At 39.7% G+C, this 13,402-nt stretch overlaps 1 protein-coding gene across 3 annotated transcripts in view; it reads right to left on the bottom strand.

Moving 5' to 3' along the window:
• Positions 1 to 13,402, bottom strand: part of SHROOM2 (shroom family member 2) — a 117,982-nt gene that overhangs the window by 57,147 nt on the left and 47,433 nt on the right. For all 3 annotated transcript variants that reach the window (XM_059493746.1, XM_059493742.1, XM_059493743.1), the window contains exon 2: positions 13,098 to 13,249. In XM_059493746.1, coding sequence (XP_059349729.1) covers positions 13,098 to 13,249 — 152 coding nt within the window. The remainder of the gene's footprint in view (positions 1 to 13,097; positions 13,250 to 13,402) is intronic.

Below are 13,402 nucleotides of genomic sequence, written 5' to 3'. Positions count from 1 at the left end.
ACAAACTGACTGACCCCCATCCTGCGTGTGTAAAATGACCAGCTTCTCACAGGTCAAAGCAGGATGCATTTACAGTTGTAAATGAAAAGCTGGAAGTTCTGGGGATTTACAGAAATACTCAGACTTCTGGAAGGAGGTTGGCTAAACGGCAAAAAGTGGTCTCATGTTATGCAAGCATATATATTTGGATTTTAATAAGAAATACAGTTAAGACAGCATATGACAATTAGAAATTACAAAGAAGTCCAACAGCTCAACTGTGTGAACCTTCTGGAAAGTTAGATGACATCTGGCTAAAACCTTCTCAGCCAAATTGATATATTCTATTAAAAAACAACTGCACTTCATATAAAGGTGAGAGTACAGATTACTCACAGATGTTAAACCAAAGGTAATGAGGTTTTCTTCGAAGTAGCCTTTAATAAAGGTAAGCTAAACCTAGCATGATGCCTTGTTTATTAACATTAACACACATGCCTGTGTGTGCATGTGCATACTCAGTCCACAGAAAGGCAGACTGTGACTTAATGGCTGGCTTTTCTAACAATGTTTCAGAAAGAGTCTAACAACCATGGAGTTATTGCTGTGCTAATGAGGATGCAGACCTGACAAATATTATTCTTGGTGACTTATTTGAAAAGACAGAGAAGTAAAATTCAAGTGGGAAAAAAGAACTTTTTTTTCCTGGATTTCCAGAATCAAGTCATCCTCTTTCTACATAACAGAAGAATAAATTGCATAGGGTAGATACTGTTGAATCTGTTGTCTAAAAAAAACAATGAGAATTACATTGAGTGGTAAGAGACAAGGAAAACCTACTGTTTCCTCAATTTTAAAGAAAAAGAAAACCTGAACCTCAAAATACAGTTGACTAATAGGATTTTTAATTTGCTTTAGAAAGCCTCTTTTCAGTCTTAATCTGCAATCAGATACTGCTGAGCTGTCCTGCTAGACTGCAGCCAAAACAGCAAACAAGCTCATCTTACCTTCACTTGAAAAACTGCTGAGCACAGCGGTACATTTGCTGGAAAACAGCTATAAACAGTCACATAATTGCTATGAAAGCTTTCCCAGAAGACTAGTTTTAAATTTTAAAAATATCCCTGAAAGAACTAGGATTAGTTTGGATCACAGTGCTTATGTGACATACAGGATCCAAAGATGAGTGAAGATGGGTGATCAGACAAATGCCACACACAAGAGTTCAGCCTACAAAAGAGAAACTTTTTAGTCAGGGGCCAAGATCCCTCTCATTCAAAGTCTTATCTCAAGTGTAAACCTGCCTCTCTAAGAGGGTACAACTAAGTAAACAACCTGGAATCATTACTTCAGTGCTGTTGGGTTACAGCATACAAGAAAAAAGGAGCCTACACCCAACATCACACCCTGGGTATTAATACAGACATGCTTATAAAGTTATGACACTGGATGCACAATCCCAATAGTATCAAGTCTATGCAGTAGCAAACAACTGCTCAATAGTAACTGTTCTTGAAAGAGCAAACTGTATGTCCCTAGTTCAAAGGAAACCCCTGCCCACCACAATCTGAGCTCCTAGGCTTTGCCTCTTTGCTGAAAATTAAAACAGCAGCTAAAAAATTTGTATTAAAAACCAGAATAGGTCAAGGGTTAACCCCCCATCTTCTCCCTTCCCATCCCCAGAATGAGAAAACACAGAATCAGGGTGAAAAGTTTTCAAGTTTTCACCAGGAACACACATATCAGTTTCACTTGAGAAGTCTCCCAAATCAATTTTCATTCCTTTTAATAGCCAAAGTTGTAGGAAGTAACTTGCTCATCAGCAAGAGCAGCACCACAGGAAGAGCAGCATCTGCAATCAAGCCAATTAATGAAGGTGCCCATCCCTGTCTCTCCTCCACCTGACTGGCTGCCAAGGCAGATTTCATTTCCCCCCAAGCCTCCCCTATTTGCCCACCATGCAAAGCATATGGCTTTTCACCAAAAATATACCAAAAAAAGAGGTTAAAAACATGAATGCTCAATATGACTGTCCCTTTGAGATCTTCTGGGAAACTCGCTTGGGACACTTTTGCCTAGACTGATCTTCCTGTATTATTAAAATATATATTACTACATTTAATTTAGGAACTTGCAAAACCACCACAGTATGCTTATCCAACACAGACTGTTGTGTCCTAAGCAAAAATTTCTAAATAATATACATATTTTTGAAATCCCTTAAGTCGTTTAAATGAAAGTAGCAGCCACAAGAGAGCGCTACCAGCAAAGGATTCAGTCACAGAGAGAAATCAGACTTTAAGCTATTCAGTGTAATAAAAAAATAAAGACTGGTGGTTACGCAGTCTTATTTGCACATTTAAAAAGTGACCTCAGACGTTTAATTGCTATAGCTGTGATCTTCAGAAGTCAGAAAATATTCTGGATGTCTCTATTTTTGAAGGTGCAATTTGAGATAGAGCACTGACTCTCTTTGTTTCAAAGGGAGATTAGTCAGCAGTTTCTGGATTTTTCACACCTTTAAAATGATCCACTCCAACACCTGAAATTAAACAGCTTTTCTAGTATTACCAGTTTTTTTCCTGAATGTTTGCAGCTAAAACTCAATGCAATGAGTTAAAACAACAAAACTGAGGCCTTGTTGTTGTTTATGATCTCTGTGTACTGAGTATCTGAATACCCTGTACTCCCTTCTTACTTATCTTTTCAAGAAAAGTGCCAACAAATTATAACAACAAAGTCAACTTATTTTCCTGGAAGCAGCAAATGGAACTGCAGCACTTTTGTCCATGCAAAACAGGAGGAGTTCCTGTTTTTGCAATTTCAGCTTCTAGTATCTTATCATAAAAGGAAATGACTTCCAAAAAGTATCCCCAAAAAAGAAGTGACCTAGAACTTAAAAACAATAAAATAAAAATATAAACACATGCTAAACTTACAGACTTCTAGGGGGAAGGGGAGGCTCTAAAAGAGAAAGCCGTAATGAAAGCAACCTATTAATATTCAGGTATTCATACAATGGCAAATTGAACAAGTATTTTGACAGAAAAGTTATTGACAGAATTCTGTTATATGGGTATCTGTAGAAACCCCTATAATTTCAGCCAAGCAGCATCTTCTACCTTAAATCCCCATTCTCACATGGCAAAATTCACACAAATGTCTACACAATCACCTTGTGCCTTGCTGTCAACCATGGCAAGACCTACAGGGCCTGTGGCACTGCCTTGTTTTCTCCTCCATGTATCAGGTAACCAGCTGGTCTGACCTCCCAGCCGACAGTCATCCTGCACTTGAAAAATGGAGCAAACAGCAACACCACTACAGCCAACAGAGAGCCTCTTTTAATGCTGGAAGGAGTATGACTTTGTCACAGCACAGCAGCTCCTTTCCTATCCCATGCTCTTAATTGCATTTTACATAGAAAGAAACTAAGAGACCTACAAAACGCTCTGCTTCTGTCTGTGAAAATAAATAAATGCAAATCAATTATCAACCCTAGTGCCCTTAAAGACTTCAGTCATTAACTTGAAGAAATCAGGATTTCATCATCACAGTTTGCTCAGGTTTTCCTTGTTCCTCAGCCCAACTGTACAGGCTTAAGCAGGATGGAACAGTAATTTCATTTATAAATAAGATAGGCACTGTCAACAAAGAGGTATTAATTTGTATGAGGTATAACACCATAAATCTTCCTGCCTTCTGAATTCACAATAGACTACCACGAAAAGCTCTCATATTCTGGAACTGTTTTTCCCTGCTCTGCCTTGGGTAACTAGAGATACACATGTGGATGTCTGAGATAAAAGTATTGCTCTTGGGATTTATGGCATATTATATAAGCTACATAAATATTTTTCCCTCATCCTTATTTTTTGCACATTCTACTACCTTTTGATGGCTAGATAGCATTAAACTCCTGATGTCACTTTCTTACCTCAGTTTTTACCATAATTTATCAGAATTCCTCAGAAGGATAACAGAACATTTATAATGAGTATTTATCATTGGAAAACATCTAAAGAGCTTCACACATTGAATAAATTGGTTCTGGCAGGATTTATTTTCAAGTATCTTAGAAATTATCATGCCATGTTAAGTGCTAAAGAAATCAACCTTTAAGGTAAATATAAAATAAGCGTTATTTGAATATGAAGAAATACGCAGCCTCTGACAGGACAATGCTAACAGCAGCAGCAGGAGTCCAAACAAGGGGTTTTGGGCTGAGGTGAAGGAGCCGGAAGCAGAGCAGCCTTCAGACACATTCCCTCCTGCCAGGATGGGCAGAGTGAATGCCAGAGCAGCCCAGGGCTGCCTGTGCCAGCCTGAAATGCTGCCTTCAGCAAGAAGGAACTTGCCACATCCTTGGGGCACACAGCCACAGAAGCCCTGGTGCTGCTGTGGCCAGAAACAACAGGTGTGTTTTGCCTCCCAGACACTCACCACAATAAGCTTACCCTTCAATAGCCATCCCAAAGGACTTGAGGTTCCTCAGAAACCACATTCCAAACACTGGTCTTTCTACACAGGTGTGGTGTTTTCCCACACTGATTTCAGCTGTAATTTACCTCACCACGTCCAAGGTGACCCAAAAACAGGAATGGGGAAAGGGAATTCCTCTTCCCAGGGCATTTCAGGAGACAGCCCAGCCCTACTTTGTCTCCATCTTGGTTAAAACACTTCAGCCACATGATGCAAATTACAGAGCCTCTACAAAGAACTGTGCCACAAGCTGGCAGGGTTCAGGTTTTACCTGAGAAAGCAATTTTGCTCTGACATGACCTATGCCAGACCAGTTACCATCCCCCAGAGTGATTTCTTCCCCATCACATGCCAGCCCTGGTTCAGCTGCCCATCTGCTGCCAAGGCTGCTCCATGAGCCAGATTAAAGAACTGACTCTGGTTGTGATTACAACCCATCAGAAATTTCCCCAAACTATGGCTTTTGTCATTCTGTCCTTCCTCCGCACTCGATGTGAAGCTGGCCTAAAAGCACAAGGGCTGTATAACTCAGCAGTGTGGCAGCTGTGACTCTGTGCCAGACTTTGCTTTGCCAGGTGATCCAGTATTATGCAGATTCAGTAGAATCGACCATAAAATATCCTGAGTTTCTTGTGCAGGAGATAAGATGTAAATTTCTTCAGTTATTCAGTAACTAAATCAGCAACACTATTGCATTCCTGCCCTTCTTTCAAGTGGTCACATTTCTGAAGTTAAGGGTTGGATTCAGAAATTATTTTAAAACTTCTTTATAATCTTCTCAAATTGAAAGGTGTTACATGTAGTTACTTGAGCAAGTAGAGCATAAAATCTCTACACTCAATATGGGAGATACTTGATGCTGAAACATGTAAGAAGTGCCAAGTGCCAACTTGTCAATCATTTAATCCTCAGGATGGGAAATATGTAACCTAAAATAAAATTTCCACAAGGAGAAAACTGCAACACCCTGAAATAGGAGTATTATTCCTTCTCTCTTGAAATTGGACATGTATATCTCCACATCCTTAACTAGTGTTAAAAAACCCAAGACTCTAAGGTGCTTAAGAGCAGCCCCAAACAATTAATTATTTCAGAACATATAGAACATACACAGAAGCATGCCTTCAACATGCAAAGATCATCTCTGACATAAAAAGATTATTCATTTGGTGTTTAATAGATGTGTTTATAATTCTGTTTTTCAGTCAGGAGTCTGAAGATATCTACAGTATTATAGAACACAGAATTATCTGTGTGGGCATGCAAAAGTATTATGTGAAATGAGTAAATCTTCAGATCCCCAAAGTTTAGAAGGCTATCTTGTTCTCTTCTCTCTCATGCAAGGGCCTACATATTAGAGTTTCCAGCACCTACAATGAAGTTCACAAGTGGAAGGCAGTTTTCAGAATAACTCCAATGTACCACCTTGTAAAAGCTACGGTTAGATCCCATAAGCACTTCTTTACTTTTTTTATTTTCAGTCATGTGAGTGCTCTTACTAAGTTGGATGAGACTACTCATGCTCAAAATTAACCATTCTGACAAGTACATGCATGATTGAAGGGAAAAAACCCACTACTAAAATGCAGTCATGACTCACCAGTTGTTACTGTTTGATGGATATCCCATTCCACAAAAAAGCTATGTTGCCCAATTTTGGTAATTACTTAAAATACCAAATAGCACTGCCACAAGTAACCTTTTGAATAAGCATTTATTACAGTTATTACAATTCAAATTACAGAATATTCCTTTTACCTACAAGGAAATGTCTGTGCCCTTCCTAGTAGCCCAAACATTGTCCTAACAGAGTTGCCTTGGTAAAATATTGTGACATCTGTTGTCATTTTGGCTTTTTGTTATTTAAGCTTTACAGGGCAGATTTTTTTAGATTTGCCAAGAAATAAATTATGGAAGTTGTCCCAAAACAAAAACATGTCAGTCATGACATAAGTATTTGAGAGAAGCCTGACAGCTGTATAAGACAAACATCCAAAATCACAGGACAACAACTTGCTCTTTGAAACCAGGGACAATACACCAACAACTGGAGAACTAAAGCTTACAATCACCTCAAGCATCCATCACTGTGTCATTAATAGCATTAATCAAATCATATTAATGCAACCAAGAAGCAAGTGAGGTGGGCAGAAAATTAGGAAATAAAAGTGCTTTTTAGATGTACAACCCCACCAAAGAGGCAGTTGGCATGGGAGACATCCCGGGTAGTATTGCTAGGGTTACAGCAAAGGGAATGTGGATTCACACTGTTAATGCGTTGGGTTAAGCGACTGTGATGCAACCAGGACAAATGGTGCTCATCAGGGCTTTTCTAAGGTATAATTTGCTGAAAATATAAGATGGAAGTGTGTGTTCCTTCTTTTGTCATGTCCATTCCCCTTCCATCAGTAGTGCAGGATCACAGAGTTGAAGGATGAGGAGCACAGTGGAGGCCCAGCCAGCCTTGCGCTTGCCCATGTTGAAGCTGGAAAGCAAACCTGAGCAGGAGGGGACCTCCATATGGGCTGGTCTGCTCTGTGTGCCCCAACTGAGCATGTGTGTACAGGGTGGTTTATTTGGCAGATGCTCCATCAAACATTCCTGCAGAGAAAGATCCTGCTGGGATTACTGACACTCCTTAAAGCACAGGACATCCACCCCAAGGTCCTCCTGAGCTGGGCCTGGAGGTGCTGTGCAGTTTGCCTGATGCACCATGTTTGTGCCTATCTGGTTCCTGCCACCCCACTGTGAGCCATGGCACCTCCCTGGCAGCAGCAAAGGAGACAAAGAGGTACCCTAGCCTGGTCATGCCGTGTCACAAATCCTGAAACATGTGGCTTACTCCCCTCTCCATCACCAGGCCTGGCTGGGAGCAGTGCATGTGTCCATACCTGACACACATTTACACCTGCCCATCCTGCTGAGAGCAAAAGAGGGGGCCACAGGAATGTACTAACTCACCTCTCAAATGAATTTGCAAAGTGGGAGTTAAAAAGTGCCCAGCCCTTCCACCAACTGTAGTCCCACAGAAATGTTCATGCCTTGAACTTCAAAGTTGTGTGTGTCTGTTACAAATACCCACTCCCAAATATCTGCAGTGGCACATCCTGCTACACAGCTGTCAGTTCAATAAACACGGGTGACAAGGGGCTATCACACCTGTCCACTTGTACATGTATGTGGATACAGCCCTGGAAAGCCCTATTACAGTTTCCCAATTTTACATTTCCAAAGTTTGGTTGAAAATACAGGAATTAGAAAAAAAAATTTAAAAATCCAAAACAAACCATTCTTGGTCAGTGAAGGCCAAAGTCAATATTTAAAAAGGAGGAATTATGGCTACTGGGCAACAAGAGAGAAACCACTGCTATTTGTTTTGCCCTAACATACCCCAGTTCCAGAAGAAATGAAATCTAATTGAAAGACAAATTAGATTTCACTTGTAATCAACAGTGGTTCTCCACAAGTGCATTTGGTTTATTGAGCAATGCTCAACTATAACCACAGACAAAATAATATACTAAATGTTTAAAAGTAGCTTAGTATACATCTAATTTTGCAGATTGTTTCCTATACCATTTTGGTACCTATGAAAATAGAAGTATCAAGGCCAAACACAGGTAAGAGACAGAATTCACAGTCCTTCATCTCTATCTCGTAATTGTACAGAAAAAAAAAATCCCTTTCCCCCAGAAAAGTTAGTGGTGGTGTTCAGCAGGTTTCTGCTCAAACTGTGACAAGTTTCAGTGAACTCCCAACTGAATGTTGTAAATGACTGTCAAGACTTTTATTCACAGATTTCTGCCCAGGTCTCAGGTGTTTGAAACAGCACTGTACAATCTTGGAGCCCTCAAGACATTCATTAAAAATTCCTTCTTCTGTGCTTTAATTAAGAGTTGACTGTCTTCATGAAGTGCCATGCAAATTCAAGTAACTCTAGCTTTCCACGTCTAGGTGTTTATAGCACAAGTATCTTCAAAGTCACTTCCCTTGTTAGGATTTTGCACAGTAATGTCAGCATTCATACCACCCTTCCAATGACAAGTGTGTTTGCTTCCACTCTTTCTCTCTCCTTTAACAAGGGACTTCCTCAGCATTGCAAAGAGACCTTGCACTTCAACAACATGAAGGCACAACACCAAAATGCTACAGAAAAGAAAAAAACCCAACGAGTCCTCATATGTACACAATGTGGCCAAAGTACAGAACTTTAGAACTACAAAGCTGGCCAAGTTAAACGAATTCCAGCTTCTCATCACTAGCAGGCCCTGTGGAAAAGAGGCTGCTCCTTCTCTCGCCCACCCACTTCGACTGCTGCTAACAGAGGACGCAAGCAGCCAAGAGGACAACCCATGTAACTTCTTAGGGTGACTCCCAGAAGTGGAAATCTCACCCTGCCTTTAATAAATAACACATGAAAGCCTCACCTCTATGTGCCAATTTTTAACAGTTTAATGTGTCTCATGAATGCATAGTGAAAAATCTGTAATATATGCTTATGTCCAGTAACTTGTCCACAGCTGCAGCAAAAAAATGAAGATGGTAGGTAATGAAAGGAATTTAAGTTAGAAATATATGCAAAATAATCAAAGTACACAGAATATGGCAATCACCTCAACATCAACATTCAGTATCGACACTCAGAGCAATTTCATTTGTATGCAGATATGCACACCATTTCTAAACAAAATAAATTCTCGTGTAATTCCTGTAAGAAATGTCCTAAACACAGTCTGCTTACCATTTTCCTAGGAAAGGAAATTACTCAGTATTACATTGAAGAACTAGCACACAATTAAGATGTATTGTTTCTACAAATCCACTTGAGAAAATAACATGAAGCCTCCTGAGTCCTATTTTAATCAGGACTGAAAGTACACTGCACTTGTTCTACCATCAATATATGTAAGCCACATAATTGCCATGTTTGTTGTTGAGCCAGTTGCACAGTCCTGATTTGGTTTAGACCACAACTATGCAATGCTTCCAGAAAATACAGCCAAGTATATATGCTGATAGCCAACACACTTATGGTATGTGGGACTGCAGACAGTTTTATTAAAAACCAGTGTTATGTTCCCTGTGTGGGTTAAGAATCATATTCTTTAAAAATAACAAGCAAATACAATTTTTTGGAAGCCAGCTACCACTGCAGAAAATCAAAGACCTTTAAGAAATCCTTGTCACAGACACAAAGTAATTGTTGTGAATGAAACACATTACTCTCACTAAAAGATTTTCCCTTGGTCTTTTCTGTAGGTACATTAGACTTCTAAACAGACAATAGCATGTCCTACTGTTTCCTACACACAGTTAGATCAACATAGGATCAGGCTGTAGCTCTACTGCTTTGAGAAGAAATTTTCCATGGACACACTTCTCAGCAGTGGCAAATAATGTCAGTATAATTATAGTATATATCAATTATACTGACATATATTATAATTATACTGACATTATAGCAAGGGAAGTTCTCTACTTTCCACAAGTATTTTGTTAAGAAGTAATTTTTCCATAACATAATAGATTTTTAGAAGTCTGCTCTTCACTTCTAGATCAGTATACAAATAGGTAAGACAAACAAGGAAAAATGTTTTCCACATAAAATCTAGATCTTGGTTATGTACATTAACGCTCAGAGATAGGAAAAACAACATGATTAAAACAAAGATTCTCTTAAGCTTCAGGATTGAGTTGAACTTCAAACCTTCTGTCTATTCTGTGCTGCAGATTATCACACTGACACCACAGAGAATAAAATGTTAAACCAATGCTACAGAGAGCCACCACAGTGCTAGACAAAGGACACAGGGCAAGCAGACAAAAGATGGTAAAATGACTTGCAGATCAATACCTCATCTTCTATTTCTACAATGAACGGAAATTGTAGGACTGTTCCCAGTCTCCCCAGGGAACAGTAAGCATGGATCTAAAAATGTAACAGTAAGTGTGATCTAAAAATGCTACAACAGCCATTTGAAGATTGCTGCAATTGATTAAAATGCAGGCTACCTCTGAAAAGTGATGGTCCTTCCCAGCTGAAAACCTACTTACTCAAGTAATTTTGTAGTCAGATCAGTTCCCTGATCCAATTCAATCCAGACCTGCAGGAGTGCTCACACAAAGACTAAACAACTGGTTTGCTTAAACACACAACTGTTTAAAATACTCATAAAAATTCAGCTTAACATTTAGGGCAAACAAAACAAAAGTAATACTGTTGTTCAAACCATAACTTCTGAAAGAAAGCATGCAACAAGACCTTTACAAAAACCTGCATCATTTCAACTGCCAACAGGAAAAGTTATTTCAGCACAGGGACAGTAGTGCATGAGAACAAGTTGGCCAAGAACAAAATGAGACTGGAAGTTAAAAGGTTTCTGACCATCAAAAGGACTGATGTCCTAGGGCAACTTTCCAAGAGCAAGAGCAAAGTTAAAAAAACAAGACAAAAGCCCCAGCTAGTTTCATTCAGTAAGTTTTATGAAAATTTATCTAATATTATGCAGGCATGTCAATGACCCAAAGGCTATTGCCTCGTTTGGAAGCTATGGAAGCTCTTAATGAATTTCAGACAATAATGTTTTCTCTAACAAAGCCACTGCTGCAGCCTCTTGGCTAGACCAGTTAGCTTGTTTTTGACCACTGCACACATGCTAAGGAAGGAAAATGGGAGGGATGATAAAGGACTGATGAAAATCCATCAGTTTTGCACTGAAGTGCTCAGGGGCATGTACACCAGTGGGGCTCTGCTGCCTGCAGAGAACGGCCACAAACCCCCAGCACTTGATTAGCTGTTACAAAAATCACATGCATGAAGTGAATCATAGGATCATCAATGCTGAAAGAGACCTTTAAAAGATCCAGTCCAACTGTTCACGCAGCACTACCGTGGTAACCCCTAAAGCACTAAAATAACACTCAGCACCAGATCCACCACTCCAACAACAGAGAGTGACTCCACCACCTCCCTGGGCAACCCATTCCAATGCCTAACGACCCTATTGGTGAAAAGTTTTTTTCTACTATCTAATGTGATTTTCCCATCTTAAGGCCATTTCCTCTTGTCCTCTCACTGCAGTCACAGTAGAAGAAACTGGCCCCCACATCACTGCAACCTACTTTCAGATGGTAGTAGAGAGCCATGTGGTATGAGTAACAAGAATGACACAGCTGTGCCTCTCATGAGGCACCAAACCTGCTGCCATTTCCAAAGATAGACCAGAATTCAGATTCTAAGCAAATTACTGTCATAAAATTGAAAAGCACCAAGAGAGGGAATCTTTCTACTCGGCCTGAAGCTTTTCTTGGTAATTAAGTCTTGCTGTCTTGGCAGATTCTTCAGTGTCTATAAAACTTCTCAACCCTGAAGTTCTCCCTTTCTCTGACAGGAACAACTGATGTAACCTCTGCCAACAAGTGCTTTCACTGGAATAGCCAGCATAAGTTGGAACTGCTGAACATCAACATGATTTATGGTAGTTGTGAATGTATTTTATTTTGCATTTATTAGCCCCAATGCTACAAAAATTTGGTGAGAGCCTCTGGAAGTAGCTATTGTTGAAGATATACACTATCAGCTGTGAAAGAGCTCCTGGTTCCCATAATTCCTTCTATCAAAATACCTTCTAAAACCAAAGGTGAAAAGCACACTTTTGTACCTCTCTTACCTATCAGTGCTATTTCACAAAAGACTGTCCGTGTTTGAGACAACCTCAGTCATTTATGGACTGGATCATCATACCTGTCAAGCTCAAGTTCAAGGTCTTGGCATTTTCTGTGTTGCATCAAAATTAATTTTAGATTCTAACAAATTCTCACACAAAAGACTGGCTGGTATAATTTGATAAAACTAATTAACTAGAAAGTTCTGATACACCAGAGTAGGAAATTACTAACAAAGATCATATTGTTCAGATTCCCTGGGTGGAATTTTTTTCAGCAATTACAAGATTTAGCTACTTTAACATTGGTTCACTTCTGTCAAAAATATTTTATGAAAATTATTTTTAATTCAAGCTAGCAAAAGTTGTGTGAATTTAAAGTCACAAGTCAAAATGTCAAAAAGTTTTCATACCAAAAATGTGTTCTGTTTTGATAAACCACTTCACTTTTCCCCTTCACTAATAACCAACTGAAAGTACCCTTTATGCAAACCACTTATGAAATGCTTGAGACCTCAAATACGTTCAGAGTAGGTAAGTGCTTTTCCAAAAGTTTCCCATGTAACCCACTCCTCACAGCACAACTGGCCGGTGTGGCAGATGCACTAGGGAGTATTGCACAGTATGAGGGTGTGACTTTGCACAGCAAAGGCAGGGAAGCAGGGCTGACAGCCTTTGGGCACTGCGCCTCAGGAGGACAGAGGCAGTGTCCTGACTCATCACATCACATCACATCACATCACAGCACTCACAGAATATACTGCTTTGGGTTTTGCCCCGATCAATAGGCTGCCTCTCTCCACACTGGATCCATAAAGAGTCTGTGTTTAAGGACGAGTTGAACACCACATAATATGCACATTAATAACACTGAATGAAAGTCATTAACTTGCCAAATCTTGGCAAATTTAGTTGCTCAGTGGCTTATAGGCTGAAACACATTTGGTGTTCCAGCCAAGGACACAAGCTTACCTTTTCACAACGAGCTTCAGTGTCTTGTGTGAGCCTTTCACCAGACAGATTGCTTCTTGTCGGAAGCCAGACAGGCCCACGTCATTGATGCCAACAATTTCATCCCCAGCCAGTAACTTGTCCACAGCTGCAGCTTTGCTTCCATCTTCTACCTGGGGGGGCAAAAAAAAAAAAGTGCATAAGAAATAGCATCATTATATAGGTTGCATAAGGCCACCTTTAAAATAAACTAATGAGCTTTCAATACTGGCTTCAACAAAAATTAATACACTAATTAAGTGCTTAACATAATTAGGAAGGCACAT

The sequence above is a fragment of the Ammospiza nelsoni genome, chromosome 2, assembly GCF_027579445.1.
Source record: "Ammospiza nelsoni isolate bAmmNel1 chromosome 2, bAmmNel1.pri, whole genome shotgun sequence".
NCBI lineage: Eukaryota > Metazoa > Chordata > Aves > Passeriformes > Passerellidae > Ammospiza > Ammospiza nelsoni.
The sequence above is the reverse complement of the archived record's forward strand: the minus strand, read 5'-3'. Positions and strand labels throughout refer to the sequence as shown.